The sequence below is a fragment of the Salvelinus namaycush genome, chromosome 10, assembly GCF_016432855.1.
Source record: "Salvelinus namaycush isolate Seneca chromosome 10, SaNama_1.0, whole genome shotgun sequence".
Lineage (NCBI taxonomy): Eukaryota > Metazoa > Chordata > Actinopteri > Salmoniformes > Salmonidae > Salvelinus > Salvelinus namaycush.
In genome coordinates this window covers 29,339,491-29,363,867 of record NC_052316.1, presented here as the reverse complement: position 1 = coordinate 29,363,867, position 24,377 = coordinate 29,339,491, and the positions used below count along the sequence as shown (strand labels likewise).

General features: G+C 42.5%; 1 protein-coding gene across 2 annotated transcripts in view; it reads right to left on the bottom strand.

The window, feature by feature from the left end:
- inppl1a (inositol polyphosphate phosphatase-like 1a) overlaps nt 1-24,377 on the bottom strand; it is a 64,408-nt gene that overhangs the window by 31,116 nt on the left and 8,915 nt on the right. For both annotated transcript variants that reach the window (XR_005477646.1, XM_039002709.1), the window contains exons 2-7: nt 12,648-12,711; nt 4,323-4,467; nt 4,019-4,103; nt 3,296-3,442; nt 3,057-3,147; nt 2,101-2,190 (exon numbers count right to left, since the gene is read on the bottom strand). Coding sequence is in view for 1 of the 2 variants with exons in the window: in XM_039002709.1 (XP_038858637.1) it covers nt 2,101-2,190; nt 3,057-3,147; nt 3,296-3,442; nt 4,019-4,103; nt 4,323-4,467; nt 12,648-12,711 (622 nt within the window). In the remaining variant the exon portion in view is untranslated. The remainder of the gene's footprint in view (nt 1-2,100; nt 2,191-3,056; nt 3,148-3,295; nt 3,443-4,018; nt 4,104-4,322; nt 4,468-12,647; nt 12,712-24,377) is intronic.

The following is a 24,377-nucleotide window of genomic DNA, read 5'->3' as shown; positions in this document are numbered from 1 at the left end:
GTGTGTAATTAAAACCTGAACAACCAGTGTAAGGTGTGTAATTAAAACCTGAACAACCAGTGTAAGGTGTGTAATTATAAACCTGAACAACCAGTGTAAGGTATGTAATTATAAACCTGAACAACCAGTGTAAGGTGTGTAATTATAAACCTGAACAACCAGTGTAAGGTGTGTAATTAAAACCTGAACAACCACAGTGTAAGGTGTGTAATTATAAACCTGAACAACCAGTGTAAGGTGTGTAATTATAAACCTGAACAACCAGTGTAAGGTGTGTAATTAAAACCTGAACAACCAGTGTAAGGTGTGTAATTATAAACCTGAACAACCAGTGTAAGGTGTGTAATTAGAAACCTGAACAACCACAGTGTAAGGTGTGTAATTAAAACCTGAACAACCAGTGTAAGGTGTGTAATTATAAACCTGAACAACCAGTGTAAGGTGTGTAATTATAAACCTGAACAACCAGTGTAAGGTGTGTAATTAAAACCTGAACAACCAGTGTAAGGTGTGTAATTATAAACCTGAACAACCAGTGTAAGGTGTGTAATTAGAAACCTGAACAACCAGTGTAAGGTGTGTAATTATAAACCTGAACAACCAGTGTAAGGTGTGTAATTATAAACCTGAACAACCAGTGTAAGGTATGTAATTATAAACCTGAACAACCAGTGTAAGGTGTGTAATTATAAACCTGAACAACCAGTGTAAGGTGTGTAATTATAAACCTGAACAACCAGTGTAAGGTGTGTAATTATAAACCTGAACAACCAATCCATCTCTCTCCCCCATCTTCTCCCTCCCCCTCCCATCTTCTCCCTCCCCCTCCCTCATCTTCTCCCTCCCCCTCCCTCATCTTCTCCCTCCCCCTCCCTCATCTTCTCCCTCCCACTTCCTCATCTTCTCCCTCTTCCTCCCTCTCCCATCTTTTCCCTCCCCCTCCCTCTCCCATCTTTTCCCTCCCCCTCCTGTCTCATCTTCTCCCTCCCCCTCCTGTCTCATCTTCTCCCTCCCCCTCCTGTCTCATCTTCTCCCTCCCCCTCCTGTCTCATCTTCTCCCTCTCCCTCCTGTCTCATCTTCTCCCTCTCCCTCCTGTCTCATCTTCTCCCTCTCCCTCCTGTCTCATCTTCTCCCTCTCCCTCCTGTCTCATCTTCTCCCTCTCCCTCCTGTCTCATCTTCTCCCTCTCCCTCCTGTCTCATCTTCTCCCTCCCCCTCCTGTCTCATCTTCTCCCTCTCCCTCCTGTCTCATCTTCTCCTTCTCCCTCCTGTCTCATCTTCTCCCTCCTGTCTCATCTTCTCCCTCTCCCTCCCTCTCTCATCCCTCTCCCTCCCTCTCTCATCTTCTCCCTCCCTCTCTCATCTTCTCCCTCTCCCTCCCACTCTCATCTTCTCCCTCTCCCTCCCACTCTCATCTTCTCCCTCTCCCTCCCACTCTCATCTTCTCCCTCTCCCTCCCACTCTCATCTTCTCCCTCCCACTCTCATCTTCTCCCTCCCACTCTCATCTTCTCCCTCCCACTCTCATCTTCTCCCTCCCACTCTCATCTTCTCCCTCCCACTCTCATCTTCTCCCTCCCACTCTCATCTTCTCCCTCCCACTCTCATCTTCTCCCTCCCACTCTCATCTTCTCCCTCCCACTCTCATCTTCTCCCTCCCACTCTCATCTTCTCCCTCCCACTCTCATCTTCTCCCTCCCACTCTCATCTTCTCCCTCCCACTCTCATCTTCTCCCTCCCACTCTCATCTTCTCCCTCCCACTCTCATCTTCTCCCTCCCACTCTCATCTTCTCCCTCCCACTCTCATCTTCTCCCTCCCACTCTCATCTTCTCCCTCCATGTGTAGCCTGAGCTCTGGGGCCCAGACAGAGGGGAGAGGGGACATATAAATATTATCTAATAGTCATTCTAATTCTATGGAGGGTGTGGGGGGTCCTCTCTCTCTTTACCCCAGCTCAGAACACACCCGCTGGGCTACAGCCACCACCCGCCGCCCATCATGGCAGACTATCCATCAGAGGGAGGAGGTTAACTAAACACACTCACTAACAGCTGCGTGTGTGTGAGTGTGTGCTTGTGCCTGTGTGCGTGCAGGCTTACCTTCTTCTCTATAGAAGACAGTAAGTCTTTGAGGATAGCCAGTTTAGTAACCAGATTCTCCAACTCCTGATCTCCACCCTGATTCACCGACTACAGAGGAAAACAGACAGTTAAGACAGACAGACAGTTACGACAGACAGTTACGACAGACAGTTACGACAGACAGTTACGACACACAGTTACGACACACAGACGGTTACGACAGACTGTTACGACAGACTGTTACGACAGACTGTTACGACAGACTGTTACGACAGGCAGTTACGATAGACAGGCAGTTACGATAGACAGAGAGTTACGACAGACAGACAGACAGTTACGACAGACAGACAGACAGTTACGACAGACAGGCAGTTACGACAGACAGGCAGTTACGACAGACAGGCAGTTACGACAGACAGGCAGTTACGACAGACAGGCAGTTACGACAGACAGACGACAGACAGTTCCGGCAGACAGACACGACAGACAGTTACGACAGACAGTTACGACAGACAGACACAGACACACACACACACTAGATGCTATGTAGACATGAGCCCATTGTGTGTTGATACATCACTTGAGGAAAGTTTGAGGGGAAAGGAGGTCTGGCCCTTTAAGACCACGTGTGTGTGTGTGTGTGTGTGTGTGTGTGTGTGTGTGTGTGTGTGTGTGTGTGTGTGTGTGTGTGTGTGTGTGTGTGTGTGTGTGTGTGTGTGTGTGTGTGTATGATTACAGCGTGACTCTCTCAAGCACAGCTGTCTCTAGGAACTCTAGTTGTTTCTCTCTGGGGGACAAATATCTTTTTCCTCATGACCCCCAGTGCACTCATTGTGAGCATTGTGTGTGTGTGTACAGGAGGAAACCAAGGTGTAGCATGTCTAAGCTTCCTGTGCTTTCCAGAGTCATACATTTTACCCCACCACACACACAAACAAACACATGAAAAAAACAAGATAGAAAATGTAGAGTACCTGCTGTATCATCTTGGACACTATGAAGGCACTCTGTTGGTCAAACACCTTGGACAGGATCTCCAGCCCAGACAGAACCTTATCCACCTCCCTACACACACACACACACACACACACACACACACACACACACACACACACACACACACACACACACACACACACAGGTTTTTGAGTGTGTGTGCATGCGTGCATGTGTCACCAAGAGAAGTTGAGAGTTGTGTGTGTTTGTGTCTCACCCGTTGAGGCGTTTGCAGGAGGACACCAGTGTCTTGTTGAGGTGGGGCAGAGAGCTGGCTCCCTGTTTGACAGCCTGCAGGTCCAGAGCGTAGCTTCCCTTCAGATACTCATGGGAAATGGTGCTCAGGCCGTTAGCAGCAGGGGTGCTAAAGTAGGACGGAACAACATCCAATCCGTGTCAATAGAACAGACATGGGTCTTACATCCTCTGGACTTGCCACAGAGACCATGGGGTGCAGAGGGGGACTGGCCTTGTGGTGAGACCATGGGGTGCAGAGGGGGACTGGCCTTGTGGTGAGTATACAACACTGAAGAAGACATGACAACAACAACTTTCCAATGTCACAGACTTCCTCAGGATCAGACTGCTGCTGACTCACTGTCTAAACAACCCCCCCCCATCTGATCTCAGGAGGGCAAGAGAGGAGGGAAAGGATGAGAAGAGGGGGGAGGGTTCTTCAGGGTTGGTCGAAGATAGGCCCTGTTCAGATTCACTGAATCTCTACAAGCAGGATCAGTTGGTGTAATTTAACAGGTAGATCCACCCTTTACTAGGCCCAGGAGTTTTTACTAGGTCACGCAAAATTGTGTTTGTGTGTATGCGCGTGTGGGTGTGTGTGTGTATGTGTGTGTGTATGTGCGCGTGTGAGTGAGTGAGTGAGTGAGTGAGTGAGTGAGTGCGTGTGTGTATGTGCGTGTGTGTATGTGTGTGTGTACTGTACCTGTCAGTGGGTGTCTCTGGGGAGGAGCCTGTAGGTGGTGTGGAGGCGGAACGAGGAGGAAGTGGTGGCTTCTCATCTTCCCCATCTGACCAATCAGAGAGACAGAAAGACAAATAAAGAGAGAGATGGAGCGAGAAAGACAGAGACAGACAGACGGAGATGGAGAGAGACAGACAGACGGAGATGGAGAGAGAAAGACAGAGACAGACAGACGGAGAGAGATGGAGCGAGAAAGACAGAGACAGACAGACGGAGAGAGAAAGACAGAGACAAACAGACAGAGAGAGATGGAGAGAGAGTATACCTGAGTAGTCCCTGTCCTCTGGGATGCTCTCCTCTCTGTCTACGGGATACAGCAGAGTGCTGACCAGTCCCTGGCTGGGCTGGAGGTACAACAGTACCAGCTCTGGGAGGCTCTTAAACCGCTTCGGCTGCACCCCCTGAGATGTCTGGGAGAGGGGGAGAGGAATGAGAGAGAGAGTGGGCACTTCAAAGAAATACACTGGTGTAGAGACAGAGCACACTCTGCATAGCACGTTCAGAATAAAGCTGGGTGGGTGGGTAGGTAGGTAGGTAGGTAGGTAGGTAGGTAGGTAGGTAGGTAGGTAGGTAGGTAGGTAGGTGGGTAGGTGGGTAGGTGGGTAGGTGGGTAGGTAGATTCAAATAAAATGTTATTGGTCACATACACATGGTTAACAGGTGTTATTGGTCACATACACATGGTTAACAGGTGTTATTGGTCACATACACATGGTTAACAGGTGTTATTGGTCACATACACATGGTTAACAGGTGTTATTGGTCACATACACATGGTTAACAGGTGTTATTGGTCACATACACATGGTTAACAGGTGTTATTGGTCACATACACATGGTTAACAGGTGTTATTGGTCACATACACATGGTTAGCCTGTTATTGCGAGTGTAGCGAAATGATTATGCTTCTAGTTCCGACAGTTCAGCAATACATAACAAGTAATATCTAACAATTCCACAACAAATGCCTAATACACACAAATCGAAGTAAAATGAATGGAATAAGAATATATAAATATAATCAATGTCAGAGCGGCATAGGTAATAGATCGTATGGAATACAGTATATACATATGAGATGAGTAATGTAAGATATGTTAACATTATTAAAGTGGCATTATTAAAGTGACTATTCAAGTGGCCAATGATTTCAAGTCTGTATGTAGGCCGCAGCCTCTCTGTGCTAGTGATGGCTGTTTAGCAGTCTGATGGCCTTGAGATAGAAGCTGTTTTTCAGTCTCTCGGTCCCAGCTTTCATGCACCTGTACTGATCTCGCCTGCTGGACAGTAGCGGGGTAAACAGGCAGTGGCTCAGGTGGTTGTTGTCCTTGATGATCTTTTTGACCTTCCTGTGACATCGGGTGCTGTAGGTGTCCTGGAAGGCAGGTAGTTTGCCCTCGGTGATGCGTTGTGCAGACCGCACCACCCTCTGGAGAGCCCTGCGGTTGTGTGCGGTAAAGTTGCCGTACCAGGCGGTGATACACCCCGACAGGATGCTCTCAATTGTGCATTTGTAAAGTTTGTGAGGGTTTTAGGTGACAAGACACATTTCTTCAGCCTCCTGAGGTTGAAGAGGCGCTGTTGCGCCTTCTTCACGACACTGTCTGTGTGGGTGGATCATTTCAGATTGTCTGTGATGTGTACGCTGAGGAACTTGAAACTTTCCAGCTTCTCCACTGCAGTCCCGTCGATGTGGATAGGGGAGTGATCCCTCTGCTGTTTCCTGGAGTCCACGATCATCTCCTTTGTTTTGTTGACATTGGGTGAGGTAATTTTCCTGACACCACTGTTGAGGATCAGCGAAGTGGAGATGGGTAGGTAGTATACAGATAGGTAGGTAGTATACAGATAGGTAGGTAGTATATTGATAGGTAGGTAGTATATAGATAGGTAGGTAGTATATTGATAGGTAGGTAGTATATAGATAGGTAGGTAGTATATAGATAGGTAGGTAGCATACAGATAGGTAGGTAGTATACAGATAGGTAGGTAGCATACAGATAGGTAGGTAGCATACAGATAGGTAGGTAGTATACAGATAGGTAGGTAGTATACAGATAGGTAGGTAGTATACAGATAGGTAGGTAGTATATAGATAGGTAGGTAGTATATAGATAGGTAGGTAGTATATAGATAGGTAGGTAGTATATTGATAGGTATGTAGTATATAGATAGGTAGGTAGTATATTGATAGGTATGTAGTATATAGATAGGTAGGCAGTATATTGATAGGTAGGTAGTATATTGATAGGTAGTTAGTATATTAATGGGTAGGTAGTATATAGATAGGTAGGCAGTATATTGATAGGTAGGTAGTATATTAATGGGTAGGTAGTATACAGATAGGTAGGTAGTATATAGATAGGTAGGTAGTATATTAATGGGTAGGTAGTATATAGATAGGTAGGTAGTATATTAATGGGTAGGTAGTATATAGATAGGTAGGTAGTATACAGATAGGTAGGTAGTAAATAGATAGGTAGGCAGTATATTAATGGGTAGGTAGTAAATAGATAGGTAGGCAGTATATTAATGGGTAGGTAGTAAATAGATAGGTAGGCAGTATATTAATGGGTAGGTAGTATATAGATAGGTAGGTAGTATACAGATAGGTAGGTAGTATATAGATAGGTAGGTAGCATACAGATAGGTAGGTAGCATACAGATAGGTAGGTAGTATATTGATAGGTAGGTAGTATATAGATAGGTAGGTAGTATATAGATAGGTAGGTAGTATATAGATAGGTAGGTAGTATATAGATAGGTAGGTAGTATATAGATAGGTAGGTAGTATACTGATAGGTAGGTAGTATACAGATAGGTAGGTAGTATACAGATAGGTAGGTAGTATACAGATAGGTAGGTAGCATACAGATAGGTAGGTAGTATACAGATAGGTAGGTAGTATATAGATAGGTAGGTAGTATATTGATATGTAGGTAGTATATAGATAGGTAGGTAGTATACAGATAGGTAGGTAGTATACAGATAGGTAGGTAGTATATAGATAGGTAGGTAGTATATTAATGGGTAGGTAGTATATAGATAGGTATGTAGTATATAGATAGGTAGGTAGTATATAGATAGGTAGGTAGTATATAGATAGGTAGGTAGTATATAGATAGGTAGGTAGTATATAGATAGGTAGGTAGTATATAGATAGGTAGGTAGTATATAGATAGGTAGGTAGTATATAGATAGGTAGGTAGTATATAGATAGGTAGGTAGTATACAGATAGGTATGTAGTATACAGATAGGTAGGTAGTATATAGATAGGTAGGTAGCATACAGATAGGTAGGTAGTATATAGATAGGTAGGTAGTATATAGATAGGTAGGTAGTATACAGATAGGTAGGTAGTATATAGATAGGTAGGTAGCATACAGATAGGTAGGTAGTATATAGATAGGTAGGTAGTATATAGATAGGTAGGTAGTATACAGATAGGTAGGTAGTATATAGATAGGTAGGTAGTATATTGATATGTAGGTAGTATACAGATAGGTAGGTAGTATACAGATAGGTAGGTAGTATACAGATAGGTAGGTAGTATACAGATAGGTAGGTAGTATACAGATAGGTAGGTAGCATACAGATAGGTAGGTAGTATACAGATAGGTAGGTAGTATATAGATAGGTAGGTAGTATATTAATGGGTAGGTAGTATATAGATAGGTATGTAGTATATAGATAGGTAGGTAGTATATTGATAGGTAGGTAGTATATAGATAGGTAGGTAGTATATAGATAGGTAGGTAGTATATAGATAGGTAGGTAGTATATAGATAGGTAGGTAGTATATAGATAGGTAGGTAGTATATTGATAGGTAGGTAGTATACTGATAGGTAGGTAGTATACAGATAGGTAGGTAGTATACAGATAGGTAGGTAGTATACAGATAGGTAGGTAGCATACAGATAGGTAGGTAGTATACAGATAGGTAGGTAGTATATAGATAGGTAGGTAGTATATTGATATGTAGGTAGTATATAGATAGGTAGGTAGTATACAGATAGGTAGGTAGTATACAGATAGGTAGGTAGTATATAGATAGGTAGGTAGTATATAGATAGGTAGGTAGTATATTAATGGGTAGGTAGTATATAGATAGGTATGTAGTATATAGATAGGTAGGTAGTATATAGATAGGTAGGTAGTATATAGATAGGTAGGTAGTATATAGATAGGTAGGTAGTATATAGATAGGTAGGTAGTATATAGATAGGTAGGTAGTATATAGATAGGTAGGTAGTATACAGATAGGTATGTAGTATACAGATAGGTAGGTAGTATATAGATAGGTAGGTAGCATACAGATAGGTAGGTAGTATATAGATAGGTAGGTAGTATATAGATAGGTAGGTAGTATACAGATAGGTAGGTAGTATATAGATAGGTAGGTAGCATACAGATAGGTAGGTAGTATATAGATAGGTAGGTAGTATATAGATAGGTAGGTAGTATACAGATAGGTAGGTAGTATATAGATAGGTAGGTAGTATATTGATATGTAGGTAGTATACTGATAGGTAGGTAGTATACAGATAGGTAGGTAGTATACAGATAGGTAGGTAGTATACAGATAGGTAGGTAGTATACAGATAGGTAGGTAGCATACAGATAGGTAGGTAGTATACAGATAGGTAGGTAGTATATAGATAGGTAGGTAGTATATAGATAGGTAGGTAGTATATTAATGGGTAGGTAGTATATAGATAGGTATGTAGTATATAGATAGGTAGGTAGTATATAGATAGGTAGGTAGTATATTGATAGGTATGTAGTATATAGATAGGTAGGCAGTATATTGATAGGTAGGTAGTATATTGATAGGTAGTTAGTATATTAATGGGTAGGTAGTATATAGATAGGTAGGCAGTATATTGATAGGTAGGTAGTATATTAATGGGTAGGTAGTATACAGATAGGTAGGTAGTATATAGATAGGTAGGTAGTATATTAATGGGTAGGTAGTATATAGATAGGTAGGTAGTATATTGATAGGTAGGTAGTATATTGATAGGTAGGTAGTATATTGATAGGTAGGTAGTATATTGATAAGTAGGTAGAATATAGATAGGTAGGTAGTATATAGATAGGTAGGTAGTATATAGATAGGTATGTAGTATACAGATAGGTAGGTAGTATACAGATAGGTAGGTAGTATACAGATAGGTATGTAGTATATAGGTCTTGGTGGGGTAGTATATTGATAGGTAGGTAGTATATAGATAGGTAGGTAGTATATAGATAGGTAGGTAGTATATAGATAGGTAGGTAGTATATAGATAGGTAGGTAGTATATAGATAGGTAGGTAGTATATAGATAGGTAGGTAGTATATAGATAGGTAGGTAGTATATTGATAGGTAGGTAGTATATTGATATGTAGGTAGTATATAGATAAGTAGGTAGTATATTAATGGGTAGGTAGTATATAGATAAGTAGGTAGTATATTGATAGGTAGGTAGAATATAGATAGGTAGGTAGTATATAGATAGGTAGGTAGCATACAGATAGGTAGGTAGTATATAGATAGGTAGGTAGTATATAGATAGGTAGGTAGTATACAGATAGGTAGGTAGTATATAGATAGGTAGGTAGTATATTGATAGGTAGGTAGTATACTGATAGGTAGGTAGTATACTGATAGGTAGGTAGTATATTGATAGGTAGGTAGTATATTGATAGGTAGGTAGTATATAGATAGGTAGGTAGTATATAGATAGGTAGGTAGTATACAGATAGGTAGGTAGTATATAGATAGGTAGGTAGTATATAGATAGGTAGGTAGTATATTGATATGTAGGTAGTATATTGATAGGTAGGTAGTATATTGATAGGTAGGTAGTATATTGATAGGTAGGTAGTATATTGATAGGTAGGTAGTATATTGATAGGTAGGTAGTATATTGATATGTAGGTAGTATATTGATAGGTAGGTAGTATATTGATAGGTAGGTAGTATATTGATATGTAGGTAGTATATAGATAAGTAGGTAGTATATTAATGGGTAGGTAGTATATAGATAAGTAGGTAGTATATTGATAGGTAGGTAGAATATAGATAGGTAGGTAGTATATAGATAGGTAGGTAGTATATTGATAGGTAGGTAGAATATAGATAGGTAGGTAGTATACAGATAGGTAGGTAGTATATAGATAGGTAGGTAGTATATTGATATGTAGGTAGTATATTGATAGGTAGGTAGTATATTGATAGGTAGGTAGTATATTGATAGGTAGGTAGTATATTGATAGGTAGGTAGTATATTGATAGGTAGGTAGTATATTGATAGGTAGGTAGTAAATAGATAAGTAGGTAGTATATTAATGGGTAGGTAGTATATAGATAAGTAGGTAGTATATTGATAGGTAGGTAGAATATAGATAGGTAGGTAGTATATAGATAGGTAGGTAGTATATAGATAGGTAGGTAGTATATAGATAGGTATGTAGTATACAGATAGGTATGTAGTATACAGATAGGTAGGTAGTATATAGATAGGTAGGTAGTATACAGATAGGTATGTAGTATATAGGTCTTGGTGGGGTAGTATATTGATAGGTAGGTAGTATATAGATAGGTAGGTAGTATATAGATAGGTAGGTAGTATATAGATAGGTAGGTAGTATATAGATAGGTAGGTAGTATATAGATAGGTAGGTAGTATACAGATAGGTAGGTAGTATATAGATAGGTAGGTAGTATATAGATTGGTAGGTAGTATATAGATATGTAGGTAGTATATTGATAGGTAGGTAGTATATTGATAGGTAGGTAGTATATTGATAGGTAGGTAGTATATTGATAGGTAGGTAGTATATTGATAGGTAGGTAGTATATTGATATGTAGGTAGTATATTGATAGGTAGGTAGTATATTGATAGGTAGGTAGTATATTGATATGTAGGTAGTATATAGATAAGTAGGTAGTATATTAATGGGTAGGTAGTATATAGATAAGTAGGTAGTATATTGATAGGTAGGTAGAATATAGATAGGTAGGTAGTATATAGATAGGTAGGTAGTATATTGATAGGTAGGTAGAATATAGATAGGTAGGTAGTATATAGATAAGTAGGTAGTATATTGATAGGTAGGTAGTATACAGATAGGTAGGTAGTATACAGATAGGTAGGTAGTATATAGATAGGTAGGTAGTATACAGATAGGTATGTAGTATACAGATAGGTAGGTAGTATATAGATAGGTAGGTAGTATACAGATAGGTAGGTAGTATATAGGTCTTGGTGGGGTAGTATACAGATAGGTAGGTAGTATACAGATAGGTAGGTAGTATATAGGTCTTGGTGGGGTAGTATACAGATAGGTAGGTAGTATACAGATAGGTAGGTAGTATATAGGTCTTGGTGGGGTAGTATACACATAGGTAGGTAGTATACAGATAGGTAGGTTGTATATAGGTCTTGGTGGGGTAGTATATACATAGGTAGGTAGTATATTGATAGGTATGTAGTATATAGGTCTTGGTGGGGTAGCTCAGTGTCTGAGAGTGGGCACAATCACTTTCTGTTCATTGATCTTTGTGGGTGGAGTTGTTTTTAAATTTTATTTTACCCTTATTTTACCAGGTAAGTTGACTGAGAACACATGCTCATGTACAGCAACAACCTGGGGAATAGTTACAGGGGAGAGGAGATGAATGAGCCAATTAGAAGCTGGGGATGATTAGGTGGCCATGATGGTATGAGGGCCAGATTAGGAATTTAGCCAGGACACCGGGGTTAACCCCCCTACTCTAAAGACAGTACCTACACAGGGCAATGTCCCCAATCACTGCCCTGGGCCATGGGCCATGGGGGGGGGGGGTAGACCAGAGGAAAGGGTTCCCCCAGCTGGCCCTCCAACACCACTTCCAGCAGCATCTGGTTTCCCATCCAGGGACTGACCAGAACCAACCCTGCTTAGCTTCAGAGGAAAGCCAGCATTGGGATGCAGGGTGGTATGCTGCTGGCTTACAGTGGCGTAAGGGAAGCTATAATACCAAGAGGCCCTCAGCTGTGAACGGGTGGGGAACCTGGCAGCCACATTCACTCCGTTTGAGTGACGTTTAATTTCACTGAAGCACTGGGTAAATCAAATGATTTGTGAAAGCCATCAGTGTGGATTCCAGGCATGGGACCAGAAGAGGAGGAGGGTAGTGGAAGGGGGATTAGTGAGGTGTATTTAGGGTTAGGTTTTACAGTATTTGAGTGTGTATGTATGTTGCAAGGGGAGGGGGGGGATTGGTGACTCCCCCAGCTGCTGGACACAGAGCACAAAGAGACCTGTGTGTGTGTGTGTGTGTGTGTTGTGTGTTGTGTGTGTGTGTGTGTGTGCACAGAGCCAACACAAGCACCAGAGCCTGCAAGTTGCTACTGATCCAGACACACATACAAGTACCATACACACACACTAGTAAAAATACATGTGAACTTACAAAACACAAACACACATATACAGTGCCTGCCTTCCACAGATATAGATGTACATACTATCAGTTACATCCATAGTGCTAGGTATGCATAGAAAAACACCCACTGATGTGTGCATGTATGTATGGAGGGCGGTGAATAGTGGTACCTGGACTGCCAAGAATCCCTCTTCATCTGGTAGAACCCTATAGGTGTGGACATGCTTCTGGAAACTAGAGAGAGAAGAGAGGGAGGGAGAGGGGGAGAGAGAGGGGAGAAAGAGAGGGAAGTATAGAGGGAGGGAGGGAGGGAGGGAGAGAAGAGAGAGAGCAGTTAGAGGGAAGGGAAGAGAAGGAGGGAGGACGGAGAAAATGGCATTAGTACTTTCATGGATACCACAGGAATTACATATTCCCTGCAAAGTGTGTGTGTGTGTGACGGGAGATTTGGAGGGAGTTTCAACCTGTTGCTGTCTGTCAAACACAGTGAACATGGCATTAGTGCTGCTAGAACTCAGACTCACCTCTCTCTCACCGCTAAACACAACGGCAAGGAAAGGTAGAAAACATACAGTTGAAGTTGGAAGTTTACATACACTTAGGTTGGAGTCATTAAACCTCGTTTTTCAACCACTCCACACATTTCTTGTTAACAAACTATAGTTTTGTCAAGTCGGTTAGGACATCTACTTTGTGCATGACACAAGTAATTTTTCCAACAATTGTTTACAGATTATTTCACTGTATCTCAATTCCAGTGGGTCAGAAGTTTACATACACTAAGTTGACTGTGCCTTTAAACAGCTTGGAAAATTCCAGAAAATTATGTCATGGCTTTAGAAGCTTCTGATGGGCTAATTGACATCATTTGGGTCAATTAGAGGTGTACCTGTGGATGTATTTCAAGGCCTACCTTCAAACTCAGTGCTTTTTTCCTTGACATCATGGGAAAATCAAAATAAATCAGCCAAGACATCAGAAGAAAAATCCTTGGGAGCAATTTGCAAATGCCTGAAGGTACCACGTTCATCTGTACAAACAATACTACGCAAGTGTAAACACCATGGGACCACGCAGCTGTCATACCACTCAAGAAGGAGACGCGTTCTGTCTCCTAGAGATGAACGTACTTTGGTGCGAAAAGTGCAAATCAATCCCAGAACAACAGCAAAGGACCTTGTGAAGATGCTGGAGGAAACAGGTACAAAAGTATCTATATCCACAGTAAAATGAGTCCTATATCGACATAACCCGAAAGGCCTCTCAGCAAGGAAGAAGCCACTGCTCCAAAACCGCCATAAAAAAGCCAGACTACGGTTTGCAACTGCACATGGGGACAAAGATCATACTTTTTCGAGAAATGTCCTCTGGTCTGATGAAACAAAAATAGAACTGTTTGGCCATAATGACCATCGTTATGTTTGGAGGAAAAAGGGGGAGGCTTGCAAGCCGAAGAACACCATCCCAACCATGAAGCACGGGGGTGGCAACATCTGTCAGGAAGTTAAAGCTTGGTCGCAAATGGGTCTTCCAAATGGACAATGACCCCAAGCATACTTCCACAGTTGTGGCAAAATGGCTTAAGGACAACAAAGTCAAGGTACTGGAGTGGCCATCACAAAGCCCTGATCTCAATTCCATAGACAATTTGTGGGCAGAACTGAAAAAGCGTGTGCGAGCAAGGAGGCCTACAAACCTGACTCAGTTACACCAGCTCTGTCAGGAGGAATGGGCCAAAATTCACCCAACTTATTGTGGGAAGCTTGTGGAAGGCTACCCAGAAACATTGACCCAAGTTAAACAATTTAAAGGCAATGCTACCAAATACTAATTGAGTGTATGTAAACTTCTGACCCACTGGGAATGTGATGAAAGAAATACAAGCTGAAAAATAATTTTCTCTACTATTATTCTGACATTTCACATTCTTAAAATAAAGTGGTGATCCTAACTGACCTAAGACAGGGAGTTTTTACTAGGATTAAATGTCAGGAATTGTGAAAAACTGAGTTTAAATGTATTTGGCTAAGGTGTATGTAAACTTCCGACTTCTCATTGTGCTGCCTATGCAAAACAGCCAAGTTTGCCACTCCTTTTGCATACGGTGTGTGTGTGCTGTGGTCCCATCCCGTCTCCTGACACACACAGTTTCATGCTGAGATCTGGGCCAGGGGTGGGCGGGCGGGCGGGCTGTCTGTCTGTCTGTCTGTCTGTCTGTCTGTCTGTCTGTCTGTCTGTCTGTCTGTCTGTCTGTCTCTCTCCGTCTCACACACACACGCTTTGTAAACAACAGGTGTAGACCAACAGTAAAATGCTTACTTCCCAACAATGCAGAGAAAAATAGAGAAATAATAAAAACATAACAACACAAGGAATAAATACAATAACTTGGCTATATTGACAGGGCCGAGACGATGTGCAGAGGTACCAGGTAATTGAGGTAGATATGTAGATAAAGGTAGGGGTAAAGTGACTAGGCAACATGATTGATAATAAACAGTAGCAGCAGAGTATTTGATGAGTCAAAAGAGGGCCAATGCAGATAGTTAAATAGCTAACCGGACTAACTATTTAGTACTCTTAAGGCTTGGGGATAAAAGTTGTTCAGAGTCCTGTTGGTTCCAGACTTGGTGCATCGGTGTTGGTTCCAGACTTGGTGCATCGGTGTTGGTTCCAGACTTGGTGCATCGGTGTTGGTTCCAGACTTGGTGCATCGGTACCGCTTGCCGTGTGGTAACAGAGAAAATCAAGATCACTTTCTGAGTCAAAATGCAAGATGAGATCTACAAATAAAATTAAAAATTAAACCCTTGAAATGAGTAGGTGTCCAAACTTTTGACTGGTACGGTATATATTTATTTTCATTAGTATTATATCTACTATTCTTACTATTAGAGGTCGACCGATTATGATTTTTCAACGCCGATACCACTACCGATTATTGGAGGACCAAAAAAAGCCGGTACCGATTAATCGGACGATTTTTTAAATTTATTTGTAATAATGACAATTACAACAATACTAAATGAACACTTATTTTAACTTAATATAATAAATCAATAAAATCAATTTAGCCCTAAATAAATAATGAAACATGTTCAATTTGGTTTACATTATGCAAAACCAATGTCACGCCCTAACCTTAGAGAGCCTTTTTATGTCTCTATTTTGGTTTGGTCAGGGTGTGATTTGGGTGGGCATTCTATGTTCTTTATTTCTTTGTTTCTGGCCGAGTGGGGTTCCCAATCAGAGGCAGCTGTCTATCGTTGTCTCTGATTGGGGATCATACTCAGGCAGCCCTTTTCCCTCCTCTGTATGGATTCTTGTTCTTTGTTTGTGTGCAGGTAGTTTGCACAATGAAGCTGTTCGGTCGGTGTATTCTTTATTGTTTTGTCTTTTCTAAAGTTTAACTTCGTTAATAAATTATGTGGAACTCAAAGAACGCTGCGCCTTATCCTTCCGACGACACCCGTTACAAACAAAGTGTTGGAGAAGAAAGTAAAAGTGCAATATGTGCCATGTAAGAGAGCTAACGTTTAAGTTCCTTGCTCAGATCATGAGAACATATGAAAGCTGGTTGTTCCTTTTAACATGAGTCTTCAATATTCCCAGGTAAGAAGTTTTAGGTTGTAGTGATTATAGGAATTATAGGACTATTTCTCTCTATACGATTTGTATTTCATATACCTTTAACTATTGGATGTTCTTATAGGCACTTTAGTATTGCCAGTGTAACAGTATAGCTTCCATCCCTCTCCTCGCCACTACCTGGGCTCGAACCAGGAACACATCGACAACAGCCACTCTCGAAGCAGCATTACCCATGCAGAGCAAGGGGAACAACTACTCCAAGTCTCTGAGCGAGTGACGTTTGAAACGCTATTAGCGCTCACCCCGCTAACTAGCTAGCCATTTCACATCGGTTACACCAGCCTAATCTCGGGAGTTGATAGGCTTGAAGCATTGCGAAGAGCTGCTGGCAGAACGCACGATAGTGCTGTTTGAATGAATGCTTACGAGCCTGCTGGTGCCTACCATCGCTCAGTCAGACTGCTCTATCAAATCATAGACTTAATTATAACATAATAACACACAGAAATACGAGCCTTAGGTCATTAATATGGTAGAATCCGGAAACTATCATTTCGAAAACAAAACGTTTATTCTTTCAGTGAAATACGGAACCGTTCCGTATTTTATCTAACGGATGGCATCCATAAGTCTAAATATTCCTGTTACATTGCACAACCTTCAATGTTATGTCATAATTACGTAAAATTCTGGCAAATTAGTTCGCAATGAGCCAGGCGGCCCAAAGTGTTGCATATACCCTGACTCTGCGTGCAATGAACGCAAGAGAAGTGACACAATTTCACCTGGTTAATATTGCCTGCTAACCTGGATTTCTTTTAGCTAAATATGCAGGTTTAAAAATATATACTTCTGTCTATTGATTTTAAGAAAGGCATTGATGTTTATGGTTAGGTACACGTTGGATCAATGACAGTCCTTTTTCGCGAATGCGCACCGCATCGATTATATGCAACGCAGGACACGCTAGATAAACTAGTAATATCATCAACCATGTGTAGTTATAACTAGTGATTATGATTGATTGTTTTTTATAAGATAAGTTTAATGCTAGCTAGCAACTTACCTTGGCTTCTTACTGCATTTGCGTAACAGGCAGGCTCCTCGTGAGGCAGGTGGTTAGAGCGTTGGACTAGTTAACCGTAAGGTTGCAAGATTGAATCCCCGAGCTGACAAGGTAAAAATCTGTCGTTCTGCCCCTGAACAAGGCAGTTAACCCACCGTTCCTAGGCCGTCATTGAAAATAAGAATGTGTTCTTAACTGACTTACCTAGTTAAATAAAGGTGTAAAAAATAAATAAAAAAAAACAGCCAAATTGGTGTCCAGAAATACCGATTTCGGTTGTTATGAAAACTTGAAATCGGCCCTAATTAATCAGCCATTCCGATTAATCGGTCGACCTCTACTTACTATAGTAACTGTTTTATGTGTATCATATCACTTCGCTTGGGCAACATTGACCTTGTCCTTCATTCCAATAAAGCATATTGAAGAGAACTTTCCTGCAAAAAAGATAGATTTAGATAAAGTGGATTTTTTTTCACAAGGACCCATGAAGGATACTTCCCTCTACAACATAACCTTCACTTTAAATCAAAACTCCAAACCTACAACCTGGATGTTTTACCTGGAAGGATTCCTACCACCAAGGACTATCCAGCAAACTTAATAGCAAATCAATAACCAGCCGAACATGCACAGCTCACGAAACCTGAAAATACCATCCAACCTATTGGCGGAGGGTGGACACCCAGAATACTGTAAAACAAGGACCCTGAGAATCAGACAGCCTCTGTCAATTTGTACAAGGTTGGAACAGTGGTGGTTTGGAAACTTCAATAACTTCCAAAAGGACTTTTACAGAATTAAAGAGAGCACAGCAGGAGAAGATCTCTCTCCGTGAGAACTCCCCCACCCCAAGTGAGTCGGTCCACACCCCCACAGACAAGCAACCCCAAGAGGAGAGTCACCGCCCCCCCCAGACACAGTGGCTAAACTCTATCTGAGGACAAACTATGTTCACCAGCCACATAATAATACACAGGCACAAACGACCTGAGAACACAACAGGAAAGGGTGGCCACAGCACTCAAGGGAGTGATAGAAAAAGCTTCTACCGCTTTCCTCAACGCATGAGTGGTTATCTCCACCCTGCTACCACGAAAAGACGTTCATCCTGCTACTATACAGCGGCTAAACGCAAGCATTTCCCGTGACTGTGCCTCAAAACCAAATATTTACCTGACTGACCACTCGATCCTGGACTTGAACAGCCTTTATGACATGGTCCAACACTACAAAGCAGCAGTCCCTACTTTTGCAAGGGCCCAGAAAGACATTTCCCTCAACCGCAGACCCAGCACCTCATACAGGATCAACAGAGCAATGGATGCCCCACCCAGACAAGCGAGACACCCTCCCAGACCTGCGAGGCCCCCTCACGGACCTGCACCTAGAGGACCCACATCCAGAGCACAGCACAACCCTCCCAAACCAACCAAGGCCACAACCCATATACTGTATGTTCCACCAGGTCAGGCCTAGGCCCTGAGCAGAGCAACAGGCACAACCCCTACTCCTACACACACCCAAGCCCCATCCTGCGACCTAAGAGGCATGTATTAGATGCTCTGCATGCTCTGCTCAGAACTATAGACCCCTTTCCAGTACACGACACACTGACGTCATGCACAGATGCGCGCGACTCTTGACGGCAGTAAGAAAGATATTCAACATAGCCTAGATTTAAGTTATTACTTTTAAATAAAATCACTTTTTTGGTTCTCATACCCTTACAATTATGTTTTGATTCTTGCTTGAACAGTCGCTAAGATTATATTTGGTTGTGATCTTTTCAAAATAACTATTTTGGATGCAGCGGTTGTTAGCTAGAATGCTAACGCTCATTGATATAGGCTGTAGCAAAAGCTGGCCAAAGACCAATTTTACTGGTTGAAGTTGTTTTTTAAGTATAATGCAGTTGATCTGCGATGATGACACAAACATTATATTAAGCAGGACATTCATACGAGACTTAAAATCCAATTATAATCCAAAAGTAGTGCGAAATGCACTGAAAAGCAACATGTAAATGGAGGCTTTTGTTGCTCCAGTTCTATAAGAACCCGTTCTTGTTCTGCCACCAACGTGCACCTTCCCATTTACACCAAGGATCTGTTTATAATGATGAGATGCTCATGTCTCCGCCCTAACAATGAGAGTTGTTCTCCCAAAGGCGGGAAGCTTAGGTCCAAAATAAGCCCATAGAAATGCATTCTGTATATTTTGGACAGATTGTAGCGAGAGGTTTCTCGCTTCGCCTCTTACTCAATGACAGTGGTCACCCACCTTTTTTGAGTAGGGATCACTTTGATTCAAAATGTATGCCGAGATCTAAGGTAAAAATGTTTTTTTGACAAAACTTAAGCCTATGACCTATTACCTATTAAAAAGAATACTGTAGTAATGAGGTTTGTGCAGTAGGCTATAGGGCCAAAACATTATCACCTCATATTGGCTTTGGTGGAGTTGCCCTGCAATGCATTGTTGTTCTCTTCAGATATTTGAGGTAGGCTATAGGGGCCTGCATCTGAATGTCAGTTTAGTGGAGGGAGAGAGCAGCAGACTGAGGGCCCACCTCAACGTCCCTCCTGTTGTGTTGTTGACTATCATTAAATGTGAAGACTGTATCTTATCAAATCTCTATGTGAAATTTAATTACGCGATTAAACTAATCATGTAACTTTAATTAACTAGGAAGTCGGGGCACCACAGGAATATGTTGTTTATAGACTTTCAATTCCCGAATATAACTCTTCAGATATTTTCATATCTTATCGAGTACCGTCTTGTATTAATGTATTATTATTACCTCATCAGTCTCATTACTGAATGTCGCAAACGGCACTGGAAGAAATGGAAGCAGTTTTACAGGCACCCAACCAATTGTGCTATTACGTGTTTTTTTCCTCATGATTTGTAACTTATTTTGGACATAATGTTTCTGCAACCATATCTTATGGCAAAAAAGAGCTTCTGGATATCAGGACAGCGATCACTCACCTCGGATTAGACAAAGATTTTTTCTTCAACAAGCAAGACGCACAGGACATTCTCCAAACACCTGACAAGGCCAACATCCCCATTATTTGCAAGAGGAAGAAACGCAGGTACAGGGGACACAGAACGGGATGCCTTGTGAGGACCCGCAGAAGGCGAGTGGGAAAGCTGCCGTTACCGTCAATATTACTCGCCAACATGCAATCATTGGACAATAAATTAGGCGAGGTACGATCACGAATATCCTACCAACGGGACATTAAAAACTGTAATATCCTATGTTTCACGGAACCGTGGCTGAATGACGACATGGATATTCAGCTAGCGGGAAATACGCTGCACCGGCAAGATAGAACAGCACACTCCGGTAAGACGAGGGAGACGGTCTGTGCATATTTGTAAACAACAGCTGGTGCACAAAATCTGAGGAAGTCTCTAGATTTTGCTCGCTTGAAGAAGAGTATATTGTGATAAATTGCAGGCCACACTACTTGCCTAGAGAGTTTCAGCTATACTTTTTGTGGCTGTTTATTTACCACCACAGACAGATGCTGGCACTAAGACCACACTCAGTCAGCTGTATAAGGAAATAAGCAAACAGGAAACCACTCACCCAGAGGCGGCGCTCCTAGTGGCCGGAGACTTTAATGCAGGGAAACTTAAATCAGCTCTACCAAATGTTTATCAACATGTTAAATGTGCAACCAGAGGGGGAAAAAATCTAGATCACCTGTACTCCACACACAGTGACACGTACAAAGCTCTCTCGCCCTCCATTTGGTAAATCCGACCACAACTCTATCCTCCTGATTCCAAGCAAAAATTAAAGTAGGAAGCACCAGTGACTCGGTCTATAAAAAAGTGGTCAGATGAAGCAGATGCTAAACTACAGGACTGTTTTGCTATCACAGACTGGAACATGTTCCGGGATTCTTCCGATGGCATTGAGGAGTACACCACATCAGTCACTGGCTTTATCAATAAGTGCATCGAGGACGTCGTCCCCACAGTGACTGTACGTACATACCCCAACCAGAAGCCATGGATTACAGGCAACATTCGCACTGAGCTAAAGAGCAGAGCTGCCGCTCTAACCTGGAAGCTTACCAGAAATCCTGCTATGCCCTGCGACGAACCATCAAAGAGGCAAAGCGTCACTACAGGGCTAAGATTGAATCATACTACACCAGCTCTGACGCTCGTCTTATGTGGCAGGGCTTGCAAACTATTACAGACCACAAAGGGAAGCACAGACACGAGCATACCAGACGAGCTAAATCACTTCTATGCTCGCTTCGAGGCAAGCAACACTGAGGCATGCATGAGAGCATCAACTGTTCCGGACAACTGTGTGATCACGCTCTCCGTAGCCGACGTGAGTAAGACCTTTAAACAGGTCAACATACACAAGGCTGCGGGGCCAGACGGATTACCAGGACGTGAGCTCCGGGCATGTGCTGACCAACTGGCAGGTGTCTTCACTGACATTTTCAACATGTCCCTGATTTGAGTCTGTAATAACAACATGTTTCAAGCAGACCACCATACTCCCTGTGCCCAAGAACACAAAGGAAACCTGCCTAAATGACTACAGACCCGTAGCACGACTGTCTTGGTGTGTTTGGACCATGATAGTTTGTTGTTGATGTGGACACCAAGGAACTTGAAGCTCTCAACCTGCTCCACTACAGCCCGTCGATGAGAATGGGGGCATGCTCGGTCCTCCTTTTCCTGTAGTCCACAATCATATCCGTTGTCTTGATCACGTTAAGGGAGAGGTTGTTGTCCTGACACCACACGGCCAGGTCTCTGACCTCCTCCCTATAGGCTGTCTCATCGTTGTCGGTGATCAAGCCTACCACTGTTGTGTCATCAGTAAACTTAATGATGTTGTTGGAGTCGTGCCTAGCTATGTAGTCATGAGTGAACAGGGAGTACATGAAGGGATTGAGCAAGCACCCCTGAGGGGCCCCCGTGTTGAGGATCAGCGTGGCGGATGTGTTGTTACCTACCCTCACCACCTGGGGGCGGCCCGTCAGGAAGTTCAGGATCCAGTTACAGAGGGAGGTGTTTAGTCCCAGGGTTCTTAGCTTTGTGATGAGCTTTGAGGGCATTATGGTGTTGAACGCTGTGCTGTAGTTAATGAACAGGGTTTAGGGATTTCCGGGATGATGGCGATGATGTGAGCCATGACTAGCCTTTCAAAGCACTTCATGGCTACCGATGTGAGTGCTATGGGGTGGTAATCATTTAGGCAGGTTACCTTCACTTCCTTGGGCACAGGGACTATGGTGGTCTGCTTGAAACATGTAGGTATTACAGACTAGGTCAGGGAGATGTTGAAAATGTCAGTAAAGACACTTGGCAGTTGGTCTGCGCATGCTCTGAGTACACGTCTTGGTACACGTCCTGGTCCACGTCCCACGGCCTTGTGAATATTGACCTGTTTAAAGGTCTTGCTCACATCGGCTACGGAGAGCGTGATGACACAGTCGTTCCGGAACAGCTGGTGCTCTCATGTATGCTCCAGTAAAGGCATTTAGCCCATCTGGTAGGCTCGCATCACCGGGCAGCTCGCGGCTGGGTTTCCCTTTGTAGTCCGTAATAGTTTGCAAGCCCTGCCACATCCGACGAGCGTCAAAGCCGGTGTAGTAGGATTCAATCTTAGTCCTATGTTGATGCATTGCCTGTTTGATGGTTCGTCTGAGGGCATAGCGGGATTTCTTATAAGCGTCCGGATTAGTAACCCGCTCTTTGAAAGCGGCAGCTCTAGCCTTTAACTCGGTGCGGATATTGCCTGTAATCCATGGCTTCCGGATGGGATATGTACGGTCACTGTGGGGACTTCGTCGTCGATGCACTTATTGATGAAGCCGGGGACTGAGGTGGTACAGTTGAAGTCTGAAGTTTACATGCACCTTAGCCAAATACATTTAAACTCAGTTTTTCACAATTCCTGACATTTAATCCTAGTAAAAACTCCCTGGCTTAGGTCAGTTAAGATCACCACTTTATTTTAAGAACTTGAAATGTCAGAAAAGTAGTAGAGAAAATAATTTATTTCAGCTTGTATTTCTTTCATCACATTCCCAGTGGGTCAGAAGTTTACATACACTCAATTAGTATTTGGTAGCATTGCCTTTAAATTGTTTAACTTGGGTCTAACGTTTCAGGTAGCCTTCCACAAGCTTCCCACAATAAGTTGGGTGAATTTTGGCCCATTCCTCCTGACAGAGCTGGTGTAACTGAGTCAGGTTTGTAGGCCTCCTTGCTCGCACAGCTTTTTCAGTTCTGCCCACAAATGTTCTATAAGATTGAGGTCAGGTCTTTGTGATGGCCACTCCAATACCTTGACTTTGTTGTCCTTAAGCCATTTTGCCACAACTTTGGAAGTATGCTTGGGGTCATTGTCCATTTGGAAGACCCATTTGTGACCAAGCTTTAACTTCCTGACTGATGTATTGAGATGTTGCTTCAATATATCCACATAATTTAGCTTCCTCATGATGCCATCTATTTTGTGAAGTGCACCAGTCCCTCCTGCAGCAAAGCACCCCACAACATGATGCTGCCACCCCCGTGCTTCACGGTTGGGATGGTGTTCTTCGGCTTGCAAGCGACCCCTTTTTCCTCCAAACATAACGATGGTCCTTATGGCCAAACAGTTCTTTTTTTGTTTCATCAGAGCAGAGGACATTTTACAAAAAGTACGATCTTTGTCCCCATGTGCAGTTGCAAATCGTAGTGTTTTTTTTAATGGTGGTTTTGGAGCAGTGGCATCTTCTTGCTGAGCGGCCTTTCAGGTTATGTCGATATAGGACTCGTTTTACTGTGGATATAGATACTTTTGTACCTGTTTCCTCCAGCATCTTCACAAGGTCCTTTGCTGTTGTTCTGGGATTGATTTGCACTTTTCGCACCAAAGTACGTTCATCCCTAGGAGACAGAACGCGTCTCCTTCCTGAGCAGTATGACGGCTGTGTGGTCCCATAGTGTTTAGACTTGCATACTATTGTTTGTACAGGTGAACGTGGTACATTCAGGCGTTTGGAAAGTTTACATGCACCTTATGGTTGTGAGGTCTGGGGTCCATTCACCAACCAATAATTCCCAAAATGGGACAAACACCCAATCGAGATTTGGCATGCAAATTCTGAAAATATCAAATCAAACTTTATTTGTCACGTGCCGAATACAACAGGTGTAGACCTTACTGTGAAATTCTTACTTACAAGCCCTTAACCAACAA